Genomic DNA, 25,012 nt, shown 5'->3' on the forward strand with positions numbered 1-25,012 from the left:
CGTTTTGTGTAATTGGGAAAATGCTACACACAGTTTTTTTACATTCAGCGGTGTAATTTGTTGTAAATATTTAAAGTACTCAAACTTTTCTACATGCATGTTTTAAGTATTACTATCTTAAAAACGACTAACACAACAAAATGGTATCAGAGATATTTGCCATGTTTTGTTTTGGGGGTTTTTTTGTGTACATTTTTTAAAGTTTTTAAATGAATTTAGTTATTTCTTCTCACTTGGATCTTTTAATCAAGCTCAGGTATAAGTAAAGTTTTAATTTATTGATGTATGAAGTTTGATCACAAGCTTTCTGACTTATAAACCTGAGAAATATTGTAATGGAAACAAAAAATATCTCAAAGATTGTTTTTTAATCCACTGTCTTTAATGCTTTCATCTACCTTTTAGCAGCACAGAGCATGTATGTTGGATATTCTGTCTGTCTGCTTGTTTATTTCCTGAGTATTAATCAGACTCTTTCTTTGCTACCAATCATTTTTGTTACTTCTGCATCGTCTGGGCCACACAGTTTGAACAGTGGCAGACATTCCTGCGTTTCCAGGTTAGGTTTTTAATGATGTCTTCTCCCAAAATGATCCTCACCTCCATGCCAGTTTTATCCCTCTGCACATACAGGATCCAGATGTGGGTTAAACAGGACTTGTAATTCATATAATTCTGGCATTTGTTTGAAACCATTGCAGACTGCCATTTGATGTCAGGTTCAATAGGAGTGAGAACATAATCCAAATTACAGGAAATAACCCTGAAATTCAAGGTTTATGTGTATGATGAAATGGAAGTTGACATCAGCCAGCAGATACTCATGCTTGGAAAGCAGAGAAGAAGAAAATGGAGTGAGGGCAAACCACAAATACTCATATTCAGCTTTGTGTGTTCTTTAGTGGGATGAAAAACAGACAAGATAAATTACAGCAAAGAACACAGACAAATCACAGACAAGCTATAAGGACCAGAATCAAATCACATTTTTTGACAAGAATCAGACACAATTTAAGCCTAAAATATAGACGTTTATAATAAAACTGACCCGACATTTCCTCTCTTATCAGAGAAAATCCCAAAAAAAGGTTGAACAAATGCTAAATATGATTTGCAAATTCTTTTTTTGGCCCACGTCTGTATCAACTTCTACCCTTTTCTTTCCTTTGTCGATCCTTCCAGGCAGCGTCAGTGACCGAACCTTTCCTTCCCTAACTAACTAACAAGCTTTGTAGCTCCACAGAGTTCCCTCAGTCATGTGGTAATGTGTCATTGGGGTAATGGGGAGTATCCCAGGGTCCTCCCTAGCTTCCCTCTTTTATCCAGTTTATATGTTTGGGTTGGTCTCTTATGTGGGTTTGTTCAGTATTAAATGCACATGTGGTGCCTGCTAAGACACATTTTATGACCTACTTTTTTTTTTTTTTTTTAAAGTAAGTAGAGAGTATAATATCATGCATCCACTTCGGAGGGGAAAATATGACCTAAAGCTCATGTGTTCATCATTCAGTATCTAAAACATAGTGAATCCAGTATTTAAAGTTTTTTTTATTTAATCTGGCATCCAAATCATGTGGAGCAAATCTCTTACATCATATGTTTATATTCCAGGGTGAGGAGATCACCAAAGAAGAGATCGACCTGTTGAGTGATGCCTGCTCGAAGCTGAAGGAGCAGAGGAGGCTGTTTACTCTGGAGAAAGAGGAGCTGGAAGAACTGAAGGATGACGTCCAGGAATACAACGAGGTGACTCTTTCACACTAGTCATTTTAAGAGTCGGGTTTTATTGACGTTCAAATCAAAGGTTTCTGTGTAAGTTGTCCTAAAGGCGCCTTTAGCCCGTGTGACAACGATCCTGTAAATTTATTGACGCCTGTAATAAAATCTTGGTTACAATCTGTGTCAGGCTGCTCAACATCAGTTTGAAGGTGTCAAATTGGGCGCTGTGGTGACTCGTAGCGCTAAATAGAAAAAAAGTATATGAAAGCAGAGACACGTCGTTAAGGAGAATCTGTGTGTTATGAAATGTCACGCCAGCCACTGTATTCTGTGTCACTTCTTCACTTTTCTGATTGATATTGTGAGAATTTGGTCTCAAATTTCTGACACTGACTAAATGATTTTGCCTCAGGCTGTCTTGTTCAGTAAAGTCCATTGATCTAGTGCGATTTAGGACCACCGTTTTGGATTGACGACCAAAGATTTCACCACATTTCTCTCACGACTGTCAACTTTCGTCTCAGGCAGCCAACAATCGCACCGTGTAAACGGACCCTTAAATCTCGCTCGTAAAAGTGTTCCAAGTCAGATTCACCAAAGTTTTAACTGCACAAAATGTAATTGCTCATTTCAGCTTGATGAATGCCACCTTTTCCTGATGAAGTGCTTGAGATTTGATCATTAATGTAAACAACGCCTTTTAAAATCGCCATATAAGGCAACTTTTTCTGCTTCGTTTGTGGGCCGTTCCACTCATAATAACCAAAGAGAAGAATTTAAACACCCGCTGTCAGATATCAGCAGACAAAAACAACAAATGTAGGAACCTCAGTAGTTGTATTAGCGACCTGAAGCAATTAGAAAATATTAACACAGCTGCCAATGACATGTCATTAGAGCAGCACCGTACTGTACAGAAATAAAGAGGGAATGCTTTGACATGAAGTTGGATATAAAAACACTTAAGCAAAGTGGTGCATGACATAGATGCGAGGCAGTCAAGAGAATATGACAGTCATGTACAGTAGATGGACGAGAGAATAAAAACCCAGAATTATATAAATTGCTGTGCCAACAGATGCCAATGAAATCTTCAAATAAAGTTGTAGGACCTCAGTAAATTGGTTTTAGTTTCTTTTTCTTTTTTTTTATTGGATTTTTTTAACAAAATTTGGATTTAGACGCCACATTTTTTCAGTTTAAGGCAGTATAATTGAAATCTAAACAAAGGTTTTTCCCATGTGCAGAGTTCTGTGCATCACTCGTTCAACAGGCCAGTTATAAATTTTACTCTGCAATTTTGCATCTTTTCACATGAGAAAGATGGTGAATGCGGTATGTTCCGCTTCAGAACAAGCCAAGCCGAGCTTACGCATGAATGCAGATTATTGTGTGTTTATGTGCTGTGTTTCACTCGTGTGTTTGTGTCTTTTTTTTTCTTCGAGGATCTGGAGGAGATAAAGAAGGAGCTTTCTAAGACCGGTCAGGAGAAGGCACTGCAGGAGTCGAAGGCGAGCAAGCGTTTGACTAAGAGAGTGAACCACATGATCGGTCGCATCGACAAGATCATCGGGGAGCTGGAGAAGGACAAGGTCACCCTGGACGGACAAATGGACGGCGGAACCAGCCCACCTGTTGGGTAAGTGTCGAACGTGTGATTTTAGCAGCACACGACTCTCTGTTGAGGCTCAAAATCGTGTACAGCAAGAATAAGTGACCAAAAATCAGGGGGGAGGGGGCATCAGCGCTCTAACCCGCGCCTCTGCTTTTTGCTAACGGCTGAGTGGGCGTTTCCATTCGAGCAACCCGGAAAAAAAACACAGATGAAGTCCTCCTTTAAAGTGCCGGCTTTTGTCTTTTTGTTTTAAATAATTTCTCAGCTGGAGTCAGGATGTGTTTAGCTTAGCTTAGCATAAAGACAGGAAGCAGGGGGAAACAGCTAGCCTAACAACAGCTTTAAAGCCATCTTATTATGAAGGAGGCAGATAAGGATATTTCCCAAAAAGTTGAATCATCGCTTTAAGCAGAAAGCTTTGGCGTCTCTCATGGCTTTGCACCATTCCACAGGCTGTGCTGTGTGTCTGTCAAAGACATTAAAAGACAAGTTCACGATTTTTCAAGTCTGTTTTTAAAACAACAGTCAGGTGCTCATGTGAACATTGAAACAATGAAGTTTTTGCTTTGCTGTAATCATTCCTCCTGTTCATACTGGCCATTAAAAGATCACCTCCAAATACGCTAACAGTGTAAGTGATGGGTGACAAAATCCACAACCCTTGTTTTGATCTCTTTTCAGTATATAATTAACTCTTTGTGTTTCCCTGTTGAGCTGCGGTGGAAGTATAGTAGCAAAAAGACTGTAACCTTGAATTATATCTACTTGATTTGACTAACTGGATGACTGAAGCTTCATATTAGCGTCAGATAAACACTTAAATACATTTTTGCACAGAAGGAGGACTGTGGATTACATTGTAAGCACATTATGAAGGGATCTTCTAATGGTCAGTATGAACAGGAGGAATGATTACAGCAAGATAAAACATGTTTCAATGTTCATCTGGGCTCCTGACTGTCGTTTTAAGACAGACTTGGAAAAACTGATTCTGGACGTGAATGATGCAAAGGCAACTTTTTTGACAGAGATGACATCATCAGCACGACTGAAAGAGTTTTGTTGTTTTGTTTATCTGGCGAGGAAGAGTCTCATGATTCAGTTGTTTATCACAGCGCTTCAGGATCTCTCTGAAAACGTTGCCTTTGTATCATCTTCCTCAACTCTCCATGACACACACACACACAACAGTTTATCTTTCAGTCATGTGTTCTATTATACCGTCATCATCCTCATCATTGCCATCTTCATCATCATTACCTTCATTGTAAAATGGTGGTGGAGATTTTATTTTTTTTTTAAAAAAGGAACAAAAGGTTTCCCAGACTAAAACACATACTGCATATTATTATTGGCTCATTTGCAATTCCTAATTCATCTAAAATTTTACAGATTATTCTTTACTAAACGTAGTGATGCTACAAGGTAAGCTGAACTGTGGTAAACCGCCATTTGCTTGCTTTGCCAGAACGCTAACATTGCATCATGCTGTCGTCTGTTAGCTGCTGTAAGAAGATCAACTGTTCTGTTCACCTTATTCATAGCTTCCATCTCTGCTCCCTGCACCCAAACAGTTGATGCCTCTAAATGAATGAAATCACATTGATGATAAATATTTTACTAAACTACACTGTCAGGGCTCTGTGACCTTTACTGAGGTTCAACAAATAATATGAATGTTCTAGATAATATTTTTATGTATAAATGCACCCAAAACTAATTTATCCTTCTTGCCCAGAGCAGCAACAAATTAAATATTTATCAGCTCTAAAAACAAATCACAGTCTATTAATACTAAGTGTGCTGCATGAATTAACTTTGAGGCAACTGAAATTGAACTTTGCCGTCAATAGAAATGAGACAAAATCAGAATGATTGGTGTGATCTGGGAACCTTGAATGGAGCATGTTGCCTCAAGACTTCTCCACCGCATTTTACGTGCCATCAAACCTGGTAACCGTTTCCTGTATGCAGTCTGTTCTACACCTTCAGGGAAAACCTCATCAGCATCGACGAGCTGATCCAGGTCATGAGGCAGATCCAGAACATTCCAGAGCACAAGCTGCAGAGCATCGCCGAGGCCCTCGACGACAACAAGGACGGCAAGATCGACATCGACAACGTCATCAAAGTATGTTTTAGCGGGATGATCCTCTGTGAAGGAAGATAGAGGAGGGATGCTCATGATGTCGTTTTCATTGTGTAGTTTTTGTAAATACTTTCAAATCGTTTTTTCTGGGTTTTGTTTTCTTGTGAAGGTAAGTGTTTTAATTTTGTGGGTCTTTCTCCTCATTAACACAACACATATTTAATGTGTGAAGTATAATTCCTGCTTTCATTTCATTTAATTGTAGCAATTGTCAAATATCTCCTTTTTTACATCTGTAAATTTAAATTTTCCATAAAATAGACTATTTAATTTGATGAATTTGATGAAGTTATACCATATACCACCTACATTTCTTTCTTTTTTTAATTTGTGAAATCTAACGTGGCCATACAAAAGGTTTCTTAAGCCCCATTCAGACGGGATTAACATTACAGGAGGAGTTAGGGAAGGAAATATTCACTCACTCATTGTCTCAGATGAGATTTTAACCATCGTGAAATGACAGGATGTGTAGTAGACGTGAACATTCGGCAGGACAAAGTCAAAAACCGCCCCAAGGGGGTGGGGGGGGTGCGGGAGAGTCGAAGGAGAGGCAAAGATACTGCGTGAGGTGAATTTGAGTCAAAAATCACACTCCTGCTTTGAGTCATAACTCAGTCAAATCTGAACTCACAGACATGAAGCACACATTTATCATTCAGTGTGACATACGCTACCTGAGGATATCTTTATCTCTGATGTCCATCGCTAATAAAACTCCATAAATCCACTTAGAAATCAGAGAAAAAGAAGAAAAGTTTTCCTCAATATCACAGTAATCCAGTGATAGTTGTCTGTATATCCATGGCAACACTGCAAACAGGAACTGCTAATAGCTAATAGCATACTTTTAATAGCTCTAATTTGCCAAAATTTAAACAAATATAAGCTAAAAATGTAGCTGATATTTCAAAAGCCCATTTGATGAGCTTTTATGAGGCCTTCTGACGCTTTTTCTGTTATCATCTTGATTCCCAAATAGGACTATATGTTTGTGTTAGCAGGGCAGGTAATGTTAAAATCACCCCTCCCCCTCTAGAGAAATAAATCCAGTCTGAATGGGGCTTTAGAAGGTAACAGCATACAGTTACATGTTATTACCAGGTGTAAATGGGGTCTTAAGCTGGTTTTGTTTTTAAAAACGATAAGAGATCGCTACATCGAGTCTAAATCCTTTCCTCGTCCCAGGTGGTGGAACTGATCGACAAAGAGGACATCGACATCTCCACCACTCAGGTGGCCGACATCATGGTGATGCTACAGAAGGAGGAGAAGCTGATAGAGAAAGAAAAGGCCAAAGAGAAGGCGGAGAAAGAACAGGCAGCCACACTCACCAGCTAACTCACACAGAGAGAGAGCACTTAAAAAAAAAAAGAGGAGTTTGTGACTGGTACCCGGTCACAGAAAACTGTTAAGACATCAGATCGTTCCAGATAAACTGGTGATGAAGAGTCGGGAGTTAAACAGCCGCCTTCTCAAAACGTCACCAGAAATCAATGAACGGTGATAAAAATTAAGAAAAGAGAAAAAAAAGAGAAAAAAAGGCTTATCGCCTTTAAACGCACAAAATCAAATCAAAAAGAAACTTAAATTGCTATCATGTTAAGCTCTTCTAGATTGATCATGTAATATATGTTGATATTTGGGTTTGTGTAATTTTACTAAATTATTTATTGACATAGGGAACATAGTGACATGAAACCATGGTTGTTCTCTCAACTTAAGAGTTGGAAAAGGAGAAATTGATCAGAAATTATGTTTTGGAAATATGGATATATTATTAGGAGACACTTTGTTTAAGTTTGAGGTGAACCGTCTTGCCTTTTTAATTTCATTCATGTCATCATCTCAGAGAAATGAAACACATTCATTTCTGGACTTTGCACAGTTAAAAAAAAAAAAAAATCATTGTCATCACTGTCATTCCACTCAGTTTGTTTTCCTCTTTTGATTTTGTTTATCCACCAAACTCCCGTTTTGTAAAGTAACTTATTTTTTTTTCTAAGTTGTACTTGGACAGGTAGCTTATTGCTGGCTATAGGGTGTTTTTAAAAATGGTGGCAGCAACCAAAGACATAAGACACAAGGTAAAGAATCACGGGAATGTATTCAAAACTGTCATAATTATGTGGTCAGTTTTAAAAAAGTCGAATATAAAATTGCACATATTCATTCTAATATTAATACAATCATAGCTTTAGCTTCATTATTCCCTTTAAAAAATTCAAATAAATGGAGGATTCATACTTAAGAAGTGTTGGAGTTTTGTCCAAACAGGGACTGAAGTGAGCAACTTTTACATCAATATTAAAAGTTACTGTACTGTAATTTCATTTTATTTTGTACTAATTAGTCTTTTTTTGTTATGTATCTGAATAGTCTCATTTTTAGCACAGCTCTTCATATATATTCCTGTTATGTTCAGTAGCTCTCTCTTAAAATGCCAAAGTTGCACTGTGGCACATTTAATAACTGATTCTGATTATTCCTAAAAAAAAAAAAAACCCAACAAAACTAACCAGTAAAAAACTGACTGATGTTTATGAGAAGTGAGGCTCATATATTCAGTATAGGGACACTAAAAACAGTCCGCTAACTAAATATTAGTCAGTTGTTGCTGTGACTATTTAGTTAAGTTTAGTTTCTGTGGCAGGAAATAGTCGTCAGTTGTTTGGATGAGTCTGGTCAGAGGGTGAAAAATGGCTGAACAACACGCTCCCTGCTGCTGCCGCGTTAGTGAATGTTTAATAGTATATTTTGTGCACATAAGAAGTATGATAACTGTGGTAATCTTGACCTTTTTCATAGTTGAAACGCGAAGTGGCCTTCTCTTGACGCAGATATTACGGATCATATACTGTTCTATATTTATTTTTTGAGTATTTTTAAGAAGATGATAGTGCTCTGATATTCTTTTCACGGATTCACGTGATGTCGTTTAGTTTAGGACTGAAGAAGTCTGGATGAATTCAGTTGTAGATCAGGTAGTTTGAGTTTTAGGCGCTTACTGAGTCCTCTTCTTCTTCTTTTTCTTTTTTTTTTTCCTTCTTTGCATTGTAGCCTTGAATGTGTGTGGAGTGGAAACAGGAAATACTCAGGACGAAGTGATGATTTCAGTTAATATTGACAGTCAACTACTCGGCATGAAATTCATCCTGGTTTGTTTGACTCTGTTCACACTGCAAGCAGCTTAAATATTCCTCACGAGTTTCTAAAGGCGCCATGATGACGTTTTATCCAAACAACAATCCAAAACTCCAAAATGTTCACTGAATGTTTGAAATTTTTGCTCAAAGTTTTGCTATTCGATTTGAACATACTGGAAATTTTCCATCGCTTTTAGACGCATCTCATGACCTTCATCGGTGGTTAGAGTTGAACTGAACCATTTCCATGACAACAGAGCAAACTCTGTCAAGGATGGATATTTGACTCAAATGCTCAAAACATCCGGATCTAGTGCTAATAATGTTTTTTCCTAAATATTTTTCAATAATAAACCTTCAAGATCAAATGAATTGATTACCAAAATATCATTGATTCATTTTCTGTTGATTGACTAATCAATGAATTGAATGTGAGAGGCTACAAATGCTTTGTCTGTGTATTTTTCTAAGCTGTGTTTTCACATTTCTAATGCTAATCCTATAGTTAAACATAAAATAATTTGTGAAATGAGAAATAATTACAGCTTCACTGAATCCAGTAACAGATTCACACTCCATGCTTGTTTTTTCAAATAACAGGCTAATGGAGAAACACTGAAACACAGAATCAAATGCTTAGGTTATCAATAACATTACAGCTGATTAATATCTCAGCTGACATGTTCCTTGACGGCAGTTTCTCAGATTGTTCAGCTTTAGAGGAGCTGAGTAGTTTGTGGTGTTGCTTGCAGTGTGAACCCACAGTAAAGGGTTGATCCACCTCTATCTGTCGAGTCGAGCTGAATATTGGGTTAGTTTGTTATTCCTCCACAGTAACCAGAGAAGAGCTCAGGTGTAAACGTGGATGACAAAGTGGTACTTGAGATAACGCTGAGTGGACAACGCTCCGTTTTAATCCGTTCCCGGAATCCTGCTGTCGTACACGTGGATGATTAAGAGCACGTTGGTCTTCCATCAGGCACCGTCTCGGTTCAGACCCAGCGTTTGCCTGACAGAGACGAGGGCTCTGCTTCGCCTGGGACCAGTCAGACTGATGGGCGCAGGGTAAACACTCGCCCCATACATGGGCCAAAGCCAGCCACACTGGGAGGGTTGTGTTTAGGTTGGAGACGGTCTGGCGGGACATGGCATGCGCTCTGCCGCATAAATCAGCAGCCAGTGTAAACACGTCACAAGAACGTTGTGACAACTTCTCGATTACACTCGGCAGGAGAGAGCGGTGTTTGTGTCCCCGCTCCTGACAGGTCGGGCTCAGGGGAGCGCTGTGTACATTAGCAGCACTGCCACTGTTTCTAGGCACAGAGGGGTCAAAGGTCAGAGGAAAATGTACGCCAGAGTATGTATGCAACACTGATGTAGATCTCTACTCAGGGTTTCAGTTCCAGTCGGTTCAGAAAGGGGTGAAATGAACAGAATTAATCTGACAACAGCGCCGTGTGGAAAAAAAACTGCCCCCTTCATTCATTTCAATGAAGCCACTGTGCCGACGAAGACGGCTCTGAAAAAAGGTTGTCGGGCAAAGAAGTGGAACCTGGCTCAGCTTTTGCAGCGTCATGCTTCGTCCAAACACATACGTGCGAGTACACATTCCTGGTAGATTTCCTTTTTAACACTTTACCTGACGATCGTAGCAGCTGAGGAGAAAATGATTTATGCAGTAAAATCCTTCCTCGTAGTGTTAAACCTTCAAACTCTCTTGATTTACGACTCAATCTGGTCTTTCTGCATATTCCATCATCTTACTGGTGGCTGAAACTACAAACCAACGCAGCTCCTGGCCCTTTTTAACACAGTGCTGTTTCTGGTCTGAATGCCCAGTAAGACAAATGTAAATGTGGATAATATGAAAAACTATTGATGTTTAAGTCCTGATTAGAGCTGCAATTATCAACTATTTTCACTATCAATAAATCTCCTGATCACTCCCGGTAGTTGATTAATTGTTCAGTCTTCTCTCTCAGCCCCAATGCTGACATTTATAAAGACATTAAACAGAGAAAATCAACAAATTATCACGTTTCCGTGGTTGGAGCTGGAGAATATTTGGCATTTTTGCTTGATAAATGACTTGATCAGTTGTTGTTGACTAACTGTTTCAGCTCTAATGCTGTCCAACCAACAGTCCAAAACCAGAAGATATTCATTATAAACCGATATAAGACGGAGAAAAGCAGCAAATCCTCACATTGACGAAGCTGGAAAAAAGCAAATATTTGGCTTTTTTTTGCTCGATAAATAGCTGATTAATTATTGATTAACTAATAATTACTACTAGTTCTGATGCACGATTGGTCACATCTTTGCATCTCCAGGCCTACACTGTTATTTCATGTATCGGTTTTTTTATCGCAAAGATGAATTTTCAGCCGTACATCGATACTGCACTGATACGGTGTGACAGTCAGACTCCTCACAAGCTACCAGGATGTGATTATGATGTATGAAAACCTGTCAAACCTTCAAAAGCACTCAAGAAATACCGGGAAAAAAAATAATTACATTTTGAAACGGAAAACATGTAGGAACCCTGATATGAATATCAGCTGAATACCACATGCCAGCCACCGAGCAGAGACCTGTAAACAGCTTATATCTCCAAAACACAGACGTCTCTTATTCACTGGAACAATACAAAACCCCCAGAACAGCCATCATACATGTTAGTGGATGATTCTTGGCTGCAGCGCGAGGAGTCGAGCAGAGATCACGGCTCACCGCTGGCAGCAGTGTTGCACTGTGTTGTTTAAGCTGCTGTCCTAAAAAAAAAAAAAAAGACTACCTAGAGGAGGAGGAGGAGGAGGAGGAGGGAAGGAGAGATACAGTTGGCAGCAAAAGCATTTTGACAGCGAGCTTAAATGAGCTGTTTTTCATTGTCAACCAGCTCCGTAGTTGGTTTTTTTTGCCTTCCTTTTGTCTTTCAGTGACTTTAGTTTGACGGGAAAAAAAATGTCTGATTTTAGCTCGCTGTTGTCCAGTAGTATTGCCGCTGTGTAAATGCACTATTTCGTTTCGGATGGAGTAAGTGTGCGTTAACCGTGTGAACTCAGGGTGTGAATGTTGGTGAATCCGATGTGTCGGGAGCGTCGAGTCTCAGCGGGGAGCTGAAGTAGCGTGTTGCGATCTATGATACAAACCGTCCTAAAAAAAAAAGTCAAAAAGTTGTGGATCTTGTATAGTAGAAGAACAAATATTTAAAGCAATAAGTCATTTATGCATCATGAACCTTTTTTTGAATTTTGTTTTCTCCCAGTTTGAGGAAAGTGTTTAATTTGTTAAATATATATTGTGATATATATATAAATATCATTTAGAAAAAAAGAAGTGAACTCCACATGCTATCAGTAAGACAGAGGATGTTATAACCGCCTCTTTTCTCTGATACCACTCTGATATTCTGCTTATTTTGGGAGTTGATGCACATGTAATTAACATTTTTTTTTAAGTATTTTGCACCAGCCCTTTTTAATCACTAGAGGAATGCTACTTTTTGTAGAATATATAAAGAGTTGAGTCTTTCGGTGGAAGCGGGGGGGAGTCCTGGTTTAGTTGCAGACAAAAAGGGCAGCTGGAACCTGACGGGAGGTGAATTCAGGATCTTTTAATGTCAGGGAAACACGGAGTCAAGAGTCTGTCTGCTTCTACAGAGGAGCAGCTCAGACCTCAAGTTCATACAGAAAACTGAATTAGATGTATGAAGCTACATTTAACTGCATCGTTTTACACTGAAGATTTGTTCTAAAGAGCAACTTTCATCTTAGAAAGGCTTAAAAGCCTCAGTTTGGCCGTCACAATCAGTTTACATCATGTTAAACCCCGAATAAAAATATTCAAAAGTATTCTAGAAAGAAGAAAAAATAGGAATCCAGTGTTGATCTTCTAAAGTTTGATAAGTAAATCAAAAAAAAATAATGACCTGTTGCAGTATAATCTTCTAACTGATTATGTTTTTGAAATCATACTAAAAATTCAAGAAAAAGAAAAAAACAGTAGTCATTGACATATAATATCAAATATAGCCTACTGCAGTTTATTTTGAATTAATAATTGCCATGTTATTTATTTATAAATATAATCAGATTTTCCAATGTTTCCTTTTTTTTTTTTTTTTTTTTTCCATCCAAATGTGGATTCAGGACATGACCGGGTACTGGATTTGATTTGTAGTTGAACTTGAATCTCAAATGTATAAAAAAGCTTCAGTTTTCTTTTTTTTCTTCTTTTTTTTTTTAACACAAATCAAGTGTTTATGTTAAGAAACATCATTTAACAAAAATCAGAAGTGTTGAATAAATTGTGGATGATCCTTGATTCCTTTTTTTTCGTTTCATTTCATTCTTGTCTGTTTTACATCATCTCGTGTTTCCCGTCACTCATCATACGTCACTCACCACTTCCACACAGCCATTTCAGATTGTTTGTGTGTTTGTGTGTTTGTGTGTCATCTCTAAAACCTTCCACACAGCCATTTTCTGTTATTTCTCATCCCCCCCCCCCCCAAAAACCCTCATTCCTCAGTCGTTACCCGGCCTCGCCACACTCGCTGCCACTCCCCACAGAGCCTCTGTCCTCGCCCGCTGGAATGCAACCAGACTTAGTTTTCCCGTGACAATTTTAAGGTTTAAGTGTGTAAGTGGTTATACGAGCGGGCTAAAAGCAGGATACACAAACGTATAAAAGATCAGGGGGGTTTAACCCTTTGCGTGCACTGATCTTCCTGTGCAAAATCAGGAAAAAACAAAATAACTTGTAAGGACTTTATAGTCAGGAGCTTAAAGGTCTTTCCATTTGGATTCTTTAGAGTCGGTTTATCCGTCGTTTGGCTGTTGACATTTTGAATAAAGTCTTTAAACTAAACCTTTTAAGGCTGCACTAAGATTTTATGTAAAACCACAATACCCCCGACTCATTGGCCAAGTAAAAAGCAGACTCCCCTTTCCTCTAATAGCTCTGGTTTTTCACGCCAGGGAAAAACCCCTTTGTGTGTTTGTCATGTGAGTAGATGGGTCTTCACTAGTCCCGTTTGTGAGCTCAACACTCATGGGCTCTTAGTGTGATGAGAGGTGTCAACTTGATTGTCTCACTAATGTGGTATTTGTAATTTTCTGAAAGCTCTGAGCTCACAAACAGCGACAGAGCTGATGTTTTTTGAAATGTCAGCGCCTGTGAAATTTACTGTTTCAGTTATTAAGCTTGTCGAACGGCCTGTTTTTTGTTCTGAGGATGACACTGAAACGCAGGAAACTGAGTCATTAAGACATTTGTTTGTCACTGAGGAACAACATCCTCATAAGTTAAACCACTCGACTTCAGATGTTGAAAATAATACAACTTCCATTCGAAGGCAGAATTATAACTCCGTTCAGACACATAGTGTTGTCTATGCCAACCTTTGGGGGGGAAAAAAATCTAAATTAATTTTTGTATCTTCAAAGTGATGCTCTTGAGCTCGGAGGATGTGTTACGTCTGCCAGGAAAGATAAAATATTTGCCATGGGCGAAATTTGGGTTTAAAGCCACAGACTGTGTTTTCCAGTTACATAACTAACTAAACCATTGTGTAGACTGCGAAACGTTTGCCGTGACTTGCCCGTCACATGCGCATATTTTTGAGATCTGAATCAAAAAAAACAACCCTCGAGTCGGTACGGAATCCGCGCTCGCGTCTAATTCGAGTGATTCTCAGACGAGTCTTGGCCTCATCATCAATAATAGATGTTTGATTATATCGTACATGATGTGCCTCATGGAGGAGGAGATCTTAAGAGGACCACCCTCAGATGGGAGACGAGCAGTGTCCAATGAGAGCTGTGGATCTCTCCCATTGGAATTCATTTGCAATCGAATCTTGTCTTATATCAGTTGTGGCGTTCGTGCACCGACATGTCAATAAGACAACAGTCTGAGATAAAAAAAAGTGTCATTATAGTGCAAGCAGTGCAGCAGTTTTTGAAAGTATTGTAGTCTGCACAAGATTTTAAATGACTCCACTCGTCTCTTCTTCATTCTTTGGTGGATGTTATGTAATGTTTGCTGCACAAGCCTATAAAAAACATCTCAGTGACCACTACAACTGATATTAAAATGCTACATACCTGCATCCTATTAAAAAGGTGATGATCAGGGAGAGAAATTTGGCATCATACACAGGATTTCTATGTGGAAGGAGTATACTTGGGTCCCTGTTAAATTTCAGATATGGTCAGAAAATCCAAACTGTTTCTTGAGCACTTTGTTGGGACAAAACAGGACTCACAAAACAAAAATATTTGCCTCTCTCCACCATTTTTAGGGCACCAGTGTTGGTACGTTTCTTAGTGCAGCCTTAAAATAGCAAATACAACCTTGAAAATGGGAGGTTTTCCCAGTCTAATGACATTACTGCTGAAAATTAAACCCAGTCAGAGTCAAAGAGTTTTGTGGCATAATTTAAACCACCACCAACAGCGGTCTGAAACTGTTGTAGACATGACGTTGCTGAAAGCTGCAGACACCCTGTAACAGGCAGCTAAATGTTCTCCCGCTTTTGTTCCCACTCGCAGTTTCCATCCTACATCACGTCCCCGCAGAGAATTAAAAGATATTTGCACCTCAGTCGGTTGAGTAGGTAGGTGTCAGGAGTTTGTCTGGGCTGCTCGTCAGGATGGTTGAACTGTGTCTGAAACACGCTCACAGCGTCGGCGTTTCAGGCCCGGCAGCCTCCAACTGAAGAAGCACATTTGATCTCAGGAAGTGTGAGCTGTCTGCTTCAGGGAGTTTCTGGTTTTTTTTGAGGTATGATATTCTGATGAGGAGGTGTTGATTACAGAGGAGGAGGGGGGGAAAAAACCTCAGAGGGTTTGAGTGGCTTCAAAAACACAAAGAGACGATGTTGACAGTTTTGTGTGTGCAGTTTGTATTTGGGTTCATGTAGACAAAGTCCTGGATCCCTTTTTATTTCTGACACTTCAACACATCATCAGTGCATGATGGCAGAGGTCACCTGCCTTTAGGATGTTGTGTGTCTGTGTGAGAACTTGGGTGGCACAATTGTGCCTCATTCAATATCAGTGATTTAATTTGTGAAAGATTTGACGGTTGGAAATTTTTTTTTTTTTACACTAGAAATTGAGTCTTCACCCTGAAACTGAATTGCACTGACGCTGCAGTAAAAAGGTCTTTTGAAACTGGATAATTATAGATAATCAATATATTTTAGGTGATCAGGGTCAAACCCTTTCCCACAATAAAGAGCCTAAGGCTGAAATTTACTTGACTATAAAAAAAAACTACCTATTGTAACAGAGCGGCACGTCACTGTAGGAAGCTGATGGAAAGAGGATGTAAGAAATATACGTTTATGTTCTGTAAATAGGAAGTATAAAACTAGTGTTGTATGTAAGACAAAATATGGGATGTTTGTACATTTACAGAAACATCTGTTCCTCGTTTTCACAGACAAAATTCTGCAAATCTGAAGAAAACAGATGAGTTTAATGTATATATGGTTTGGAAAATGAACACAAATGTTTACAAGCAAGAGTTTTATGAACACTGAGGTCATGAGTCCAAAATATTTGGGCTGGCAGTAGTTTGTATTTCCCTGCATGATGATGTGGCAGGTAAATATTGGATTATTTTTATGTATTAATTTCCCCCCTTTAACCTAAAATAACTAACAGGTCTTAAAGGATTTAAAGTCAGGAGATACTGTCAATGAATCCCATGAAAAAAGCCAAAACCAATAATGAATTGATCCTACTAACAAATGCTGTCTTTGTATCAACAGCCTGTGTATTAATCCGCTGCTGAAAATAGTCCCCAACAAATGCACAATTTACTTTTCTTTGAGTTACGTTTGCTAGAAACTGCAGTGCCTCGCTCTTATAGGAAATTATCCACTCGTTTAAAAAAATGAAATGATATATTTGAGCTGTTTTTTTTAAAAACTTTACACCTTTTCGAGGTACCAGTGAACTTCGGGAAGTCAGAAAGTATTGAGTAACAGATGAACACATTGTTGGTTTTGGAGTTTTCATTTGATTTTGTTGACAAGAACAAAAAGATAAAATTTTGCCAGCCTTATCCTTTATGTTTGTCCCTTTTTTCCTGTCAACAACTAAACTAAAGCCAAAAAATACTATAAAAACGATCTCGTAAAAAACGTGTAATTTTAAATTGTAGGCTGTAAACTGCACCTCTGATCATGACTAAGACCAATAAAAAATACCACAAAAAGATCCAGAACACATGACCTCAGTGACTGTTTACATGCACAATATTCCAGTTTTTATTGTATTTGGGATATTATGTGCACATGGAACATGAGAAACCCGGTTATTCTGATCCGTTTCTACTATCGTCCAGGTTTCTGATCAACCCTCTCGTGGTGCAGGTTGGTTTCTGGCTCTCTGCTGCGTTTACTGCTCTGCACGATTTGGCTTCTCTCTCTGATCGCCAGTAATGGAAAACACAAGAGTGACAATACAGTTTATCTTTTTCATTACATGGTCAAATTGTTTGTTTTACCGACTAAATACTCCATAAATGGAGCCGAGGATGCACCGGCAATACACGACAGAGAATAATCAGAAGCCTTGATAAGATGTTTACATCAGACCGAGGGATACGAGTCGCTATAGCCGTGATAAGAATAACAAAACTGAAGTCACTGCTTCTTATTAAGTCAAAAATACAATTTAAGCGATCGTCAAATAAGATGCTTAATTGTTTTAAACAACAGGAGGATAACGAAGTTGAGTTTTGCCTCTGACTCTATTAAGTAGGCACTTGAAACAGCAGATTTTTAGGTTCTTACTACTATAAAAAAACTATGCTTGTCTTTTGAGGTGCAGTTTAAATGTAAATATGTTAAGGAGGCATCTCCTTGTGCAGCAGTAAGTGAAGATCCTTCACTGAAAGGTCAACTAGTCAGTCTAAGTGCCATCGTTGACAATATCCTGTAGTGAAACCGAAGAAGATAATAAATAAACGTATTGTTCAACATTTTATTGGGTTGCATGCCAGAAAATTGATCCAGATGTTTGACTGTGATAAGTGAGTCTGCGGTGTTTTGTACATTTCACACACTGTTCTGTGTTGGATCTTTGCTGCTGCTGCTGCTGCTGAAAAACAACATCCACAGACTGTCACATCCTGTATATTTCAGTGTCGAGACTCTCCTCACAGCTCCTGTGTTGCTCTTTGTAGATGTAAGGTTTTCTCAAATATGTAAACTGACTGCTTCACTCAGAGACTCTGAAGGAAAAAAAAAAAAGACACAGCCGGACATGTGTTGCATGCACCGACTCCTCATTTATTTAATGTTAAAACACAAGAAGAAGAAGATGAAGAAGAAGTGGCGACTTGTTTCCACACACAGCTGATGTTCATCTCATCACGGGTGCTTCATGCTGATGTACTGTAGCGTTTTTCTCACCTCTTGAGTTTCCAACAAATGTCTTTATCGTCTCTGGAAGCCCAGTCTTTTATTTGATGATTTGGTGAAACATCAGTGCCTGGGGATCATTTTAATTCTGACTCCTGTTTTTGTTCCCGGTTATAGTTACTGTGCAGGTTGTGGTGCTAAAAAAAAACCAAGTAGTTTTTCAGATCTAACATTCGTTGTAAACGTCTTGTTTGGGATCCCAAAAGGAAACTGTGGCTTTGGTGTACTTTTATGTAAATTTCTAGTTTCCTCTCACATGGTGTTCTACACGGTTGAAGAGCAAGAATAAGGTTTCTGTTGGTTTTAAGGGTTTTAATGTCATTCTGGGAGTTTCACATCATGAAAATAATTATTTCCGAATCAATATTATGTTTTTCAGGACCGTAGATTGATTTTTAAGTCATTTCACGGCTGTTAAAACTGAAGCCGGTTGGAAAACGATGGTTCAAATATAAAATTTTCATATAAAAACAAAGGTTTTGAACAATTTACATTTTAGGCTTTTACAGAATGAGTGAAGCGGAAAATCAGGAGGTTTGAATCTGCTGACAAGACGAGTTTATCTATAAAGCTCTTAATTACAGCTGTAGTCGCATGTTTTCACACCATCCTGCTGACCCTTAACCTTCAGTTAGATCAGCTGACTCACGTGGACTGTCGTTCTCGTGTTTGGGAACTTTTGGGGTTTAAATCTTGCAGTGTGCCGAGCCAAACGTAGCCTTACAACTGTAAAGAGTATCACTCGCTCTGCAGCCTTCAGTGCCTCAGCTTCTGTACTTTCAAGGAAAATAATTATTTACCTGTAAATTTAGTATCTTTACGTTTCTCTCAGACTTAATATTTAGTTGAATTTCAGTTCGTTTTCTTATTTAAAGCTGCATTCACTCATATTTTTGGCCATTTGGGGGCAGCAGAACTAGCTGAAAACACAACAACCTTATATAGTTGTTATGGTGGATGTGTTAGCTAACAATAGCCTATTTACACATCCAGCAGACACAGAGCAACATTAGCATTCATTTGGAGCCTGAAGTCTGGAGGCTGGAAAAACAAAATAGACTAAAAAGCTTTGAAGAACTGAGGGGAACTAAATAATGTAGAAATAGTATGAAAAAATATTGATTAATGCAGCTTTAAATTTTTTAAAACTCTATGAATAAACTCAATTTTAAGAGGCTGCACACTGCAAGAATTTGACCAAATTTAGTTTGTGTTACAGTATCCACACAAAAAGAAAATTGGCTGAAACCACAATTTGGTGCTAATTGACAGATAATGTAATTAAAATGTCCCTGTGATGCTTTGAAATGGAAAAAAAAACCCTGTTAATTTAAGAAATTTACCCTTAAAAGGTGCAGTGTGAAGAATTTAGTGGCATCTTGCGGAAAGGACTTGGCAGAAATGGAATATAATATTCATAGGTATATTTTAATTAGTGTACAATCACCTGGAAATAAGAATCGTTGTTTTCGTTACCTTAAAATGAGCCCTTTCTATCTACAGAGGGAGCAGGTCCTCTGACACAGAGCCCGCCATGTTTCTACAGTAGCCTAGAATGGACAAACCAAACACTGGCTCTAGAGAGGGCCTTTTGTGTTTCTCGCGAGTGTCGCTGCCACCGTAGAGTCTTTACACGCTTGGGGGCTCGATGCCACTAAATCCTACACACTGGTCCTTTAATTCATCATAAGGGCTTCGGCATATATTTAATAAATCTTGCAATAATATAGACTTAAAATGTAATAACTCAATAACGTATGAAGAATGTACATCTTGTCATTATTAATTTGTCACATCGAGTTATTCTAATGACACTATCTGAATTGTTTAAGTTCTTGTTACATTTTCCAGTTGCTACGTTAGCCTCCACATTGGTTCGAGTTTTATAAGTTAGATTTCTGTGTTTGTGTCTCAAAGCCTTTGAGGTCAAAACCATGTTAAAGATTTCTGGTCACTACTGTTTTTCCATCAGTCACGACAGTTGAATGTTCAGTCTCATTATAGACTTCTTGCACCGGTTGCACCAGCTGTTCGTAAGTTCAAAATTAGCCTGGTTTTAATGTAAGCGTTTGCTAAGTGGAGATTTAAAAAGATAACTAAATTAAAGAGTTAAAAAGAAAAGGTTTTGGCTCTTCAACAGTTAACAACAATAATAAGGGAAACTAAGTCATTAAAATAGCAAAAAAACATTTAGTTCTTATGTAGAAATGAGTTTTTACTATATATTTGCACCTACTGTACTAACTGACAAAACTAACGTTAGCTTGCTAATAGCTAACATGTTCAGATTGAAGAGTAAAAGTAAGCTACATAACTGACCTGACACTTTAAATTTCATAGAAAAAACACACTTGACCTCAAACAATAAAACTTTATGCCAGTAACATTAGACAAAATGAATAACGTCGGTTAGCTTAACGTCTCACTGTAAACTGCCTGAATACTAGATTCTAAACGTTCTAAACGTTTCTCCAGGTGTGCAGATAGAAACAAAACAAAGTCAGACCTGCGTCCACAGTTTATTTTATATTTTGGCTCCTAAAACTGTTATTTTTGTAAGTTATGATGCAGTGCAGTGTTTACTAGCTAAGAGATTTCTTCAAGTTCAGGTTTTAATGGTGTAACCGTAAGGTGACCAGACGTCCTGAAAAATTTGGGACAGTCCTCAATTGCGAGTAGTTGTCCCAAATCCCAAAAATTAGACTAAACCTAAGTTTTGATTACTTGTAGCGTAATAAAACATCAATTACTGATCGTTGTGACATATTCTTTTGGTGTTGCCCACAGACGGGTGCTGTCATGTACGTAGCCGACATGAATTATGACAGTTGTAGTTTTTTTAGCCGCTTTAAGTAGTGCTGTGAATTGATAAACAGCTACACATAGCAGCGACGCATAGCTATGACGTTGTTGAATTTAATTAAAACATTTACACACTGTTACATACAAGACAGTCATGTTTCTTTTTCCTAATGACTTTATGAGCATTGACTTTATGATTTTGACTTTCATATGTTTTACTGTTCATTGACACTGAATGTAACGTACTGGAGGCCACCCCCAACTCCCCTGACCTGAACTTCACCCATCTGGTCTCATGTGGTCGCCCCAGTGTAACCTGAATTAATGAATCAGTAATTTGAAATTACTTATTAGTTACTAAGAACTTAGGAAAGACTTTGCACACAAACTTATGTTCGTGATGGATTTACAAACAGCTGGTGCACAAACAGTGCAGGAGTGATCAATGCAGTCTTCACGTTCGGAAGGTTTTCACAACCAGAAGAGGACGATGTACAAAACACTCATTTTACACAATGACATATATATTTGTTATATATTTATTCGTTGTGAAGGGAAAAAAAGTAGTCTTGAATATCAACGTTTAATCTTCACAAAGCAAAAACGTAGAGGTTTATGAAATAAACTGAACCCTGTTGGGGTGACACTGTTGACACTGTTGTCTGCTGCAGTATAAACCACACAGTGCTGTCTGTCTGCTCTGCTTTACTAGTCTGATGTACTGAAAACTGCTCCGCTCCTAAACGAAGGAGAACTTGAACACATCTGGACATGTTCAGAAACTGCTGCAATCACGCTGTTATTCATATCGCTTGAAACAAACTGCAATAAAGCTCAACACAGCTTCTCTCTGTGGTTCTGTCGTCTCTATTTAAATGTTATCACCGATTTTAAACAGACCTGTAACGATGCTTTGGGCTGATGGTCATCTTTAATGTCTGCTAATTGTATTTTCCACATTTAACGTGTTCATTTAGTCCTTCAATAATACTTTCATGTAAAGTAATTTCTCATTTAGGCAGTATTCTAGAAATTCCCTGACCACTGAATACATGTAGTGGGATACTTTACTACTACTACTACATAACTTTATTTTTATAGCACTTTTCAAAACAATAGGTACAAAGTACTTCACACAGCAAAGGAACACTGAAAGATTCATTAAAATATGATAAAATATTAAATATGACAAAGCAAAACAAACAAAGAAAATCAACATGAAAGCACAATAAATATAAAGTGAGCTCGACCCAATACAGAAGCTAATTCTGCATTTCACTGGCGTTTTCAAGTCTAAATGCTTTTTTTAATTGAAATTTTCACCACAAATATAAAAAAAAAACAACAATATTTGTTGAATACTTTTCATTTGTTGGCATGAAACATTTAATCCTGTCCATCAGCTCAGAGTTTCTCAAGATTTAAGGTTCAGTTTATTCATCCGTAAAATCATGGAAATTACAACAGTAATTAACCAACATTCATTACAAAACATAAGATAGAAATACCCACAAGATAACATAAAATAATGCTGTAAATATGAACTCAAAGCTATAAAAGATGTGTAAAAAAGGAGCCATGAAAGAACCATTAAGAACTGATATTTGAAGTGCCTTGCTCAGGGGTTACTCTGTTGAAAGAGCATCTCATTGAGTTTGGTGGTGTTTGCCGTCTGGCCACCAGATGGCAGTGTGTGACAGTGTTTTCATGGTGCAAATGAATAAATGTTCTCACTGTGACTTCTTGTTCATGTGAGTGATGAATGAGGAGGCTGAGGCCGGTCACATAGCAACTCAAAAAGTTAAAAAGGAAACAGTTTGTCCCAAAACACTCGGAGTTTCAGGTTAGGTCAATACTGTCAGGTAAGTGCAGAAAAAGAAACACTAATTGACTTTTGAGCACTTCTCTGTGATTGTGTAATCTTTCTAGTCTCATTGCATTTCCCTCTTGTAGGGCAAAACTCCACCTACCTGGCATCGCAGTAAGGAAAACAAACCATAAAAGTGTTTTCAAAGGCTTTTTGAAACTGAGCTGAATGACTGAGTCCCCTCTATGAGCAGTTTAAACTGGCAAAATGCACTTTGCTCTGCTGATTTAAAAATGTCACAGTTATTCAAGGTATACAGTACAAAGTCTATACAAGTACTTCAATACTTTCTTTAACAAAAAGAAAATGCCACAATGGAAAAAAAGTCTTGCAATCAAAATGTGACTTACATACAGAGGAGTAAACAAGTAGTAGAAGATAAGACTCAAGTATTAACATTCAGAGAGTTCCAGTTCAAAATGGTTCATATTAAAATGTTAATCTGTCAGTAATGAAAATCCAAACATTTTATACATAATAAATTAAATTAAAATTCACCAAACTAGACATAGAAAGTGTATCGCCTGCCACCTGGATTACTTCCTCCTCTGGAAGTCAGGAAAAGTCTCCTTGGAATTCCTTAAAAGTCAATATTTTACATGACAGACACATTTCATGAGCTTATTATCACGTTAAAATAAGAATCTATAAAGATAAAGCTTTCACATTTAATACTGTCACTATTTTATTCAGCACCATAGTTACCTGGATGTAAAAAATGCACACATATCCTCGTCTATCACTGTGTATTTTGATGCAGATATGATATTTTCACAACACTATGTGGCCAAAAATATGTGGACATCCATTTCTATGTGTTTGTTTGGTCCTTGGCTGTTGCCCCTTAGTTCCAATTAAAGAAAATGTTCATTTTAGACAATAGTGTGCTTCTAACTTTATGTCAATAGATTTGCCCCTGTGCACAAAGCCAGGTCCATATGCTTTTCTCCAGTTTGGTGTGGAATACTTTTCTGCACGGAGCTCTGACCTCAACAACCACCCAACACCTTTGGGTTGAACTGGAACGCAGACTGCGAGCCAGGACTTATTGCCTATAATAGTTGGATCTCACTAAAGCTTTTTAACATGTCTTCCTACCACATCAATCAACAGGTTACAACTGATCCAGGACTCTGCTGTTAGGCTTTTAACCCTAAAAAGGGAAGAGAGACCACAACATGCCGGTTCTGGCTTCATTACATTGTCTCCTTGTAGCTTTTAGAATTGATATTAAGGTCCTTTTACTGGTTTACAAAGGTTTAAATGGTTTAACCTCATTTTTAAATACATACAGTATATTCCTGCATGAGTCCTGAGGTCCTCAGCTGCTCTCTCAACACTGTACTTTAATATTAGGAGATGCAACTTTTTCCATCTATGCCCCTAAACTGTGGAATAGCCTGCAAACAGGAAACTTCAGTAGTTTCCTATAGAAACCAGCTAAAAACTACTTTCTTAACTTTAATAATTTAATAATCAAGTTTTCACATTTATTATTATTCATGAATTCTGTATTATCTTTATTCTGTTTTTCTCTTGATTCTTAACTTGTTCCTGTATTTTATTAGTGTATTAATCTTGATATTAATCTTTCATTTTCTTCAACTGTATGAATATATGTAAATATAATAAAGCTCGTGTTGCTAAATGGCAACAAATCTTGGCAGCCAGCTTCAAAAATCTGGTGGAAAGCCTGAAACCAGAGGAGAAGAGTCTTTTACCGCGGCAGATTTATGATTTTGGAATGATCCACATATTGATGTAATGAATAATAACATATCGATGGGTGGCCTTGATGGAGGTATGTGCTCTCTGAGTGCCGTCAAGTTCAAAGATTTAAAATTGGAAATACTCAAGTGAAGTGCCACTACTGCAAAAACTGTCCCTTGTATCTGGGAACTTTACAGCTTGGATCTTTGTATACTGCTCAGAGAAGTTTTATGTGCGAGTTAGTGGACGAGCTGCACTGAGGCCTCTCTGTAGGAGAGTGAGAGAGAGAGAGAGAGAGAGTCTCCAGGCCTGTCTCCCTTCCAGACCAAACACACATCCATCTCCGTCTCCCGAGCTGCTGTTGACCTCTGATCTGGCGTCGAGTTAACCTTCACTCTGGCGTCTGTAAACAGCCTGGCTCGTCACCGGAGGCCACCCAGCCTCTGCGGTCACTCACAGGAATCAGTATTAGTGGGAGATGATGAACGTCTTGGAGCGCTTCACCGGCGTGCCTCACAGTCACCGAGAGTATATACACATAAGTTTTTAAAGAGGTAAT

General features: G+C 38.1%; 1 protein-coding gene across 4 annotated transcripts in view; it reads left to right on the top strand.

Moving 5' to 3' along the window:
• Positions 1 to 12,958, top strand: part of letm1 (leucine zipper-EF-hand containing transmembrane protein 1) — a 33,590-nt gene extending 20,632 nt beyond the window's left edge. For 2 of the 4 annotated variants that reach the window (XM_042388410.1, XM_042388411.1), the window contains exons 11-14: positions 1,612 to 1,746; positions 3,165 to 3,358; positions 5,309 to 5,465; positions 6,672 to 12,958. In XM_042388410.1, coding sequence (XP_042244344.1) covers positions 1,612 to 1,746; positions 3,165 to 3,358; positions 5,309 to 5,465; positions 6,672 to 6,824 — 639 coding nt within the window. In that variant the 3' untranslated portion in view covers positions 6,825 to 12,958. The remainder of the gene's footprint in view (positions 1 to 1,611; positions 1,747 to 3,164; positions 3,359 to 5,308; positions 5,466 to 6,671) is intronic. The other 2 variants (XM_042388413.1, XM_042388414.1) reach the window with 1 other exon arrangement.
• Positions 12,959 to 25,012: the final 12,054 nt, after the last annotated feature.

Source organism: Thunnus maccoyii, chromosome 16 (assembly GCF_910596095.1).
Source record: "Thunnus maccoyii chromosome 16, fThuMac1.1, whole genome shotgun sequence".
NCBI classification, from domain to species: domain Eukaryota; kingdom Metazoa; phylum Chordata; class Actinopteri; order Scombriformes; family Scombridae; genus Thunnus; species Thunnus maccoyii.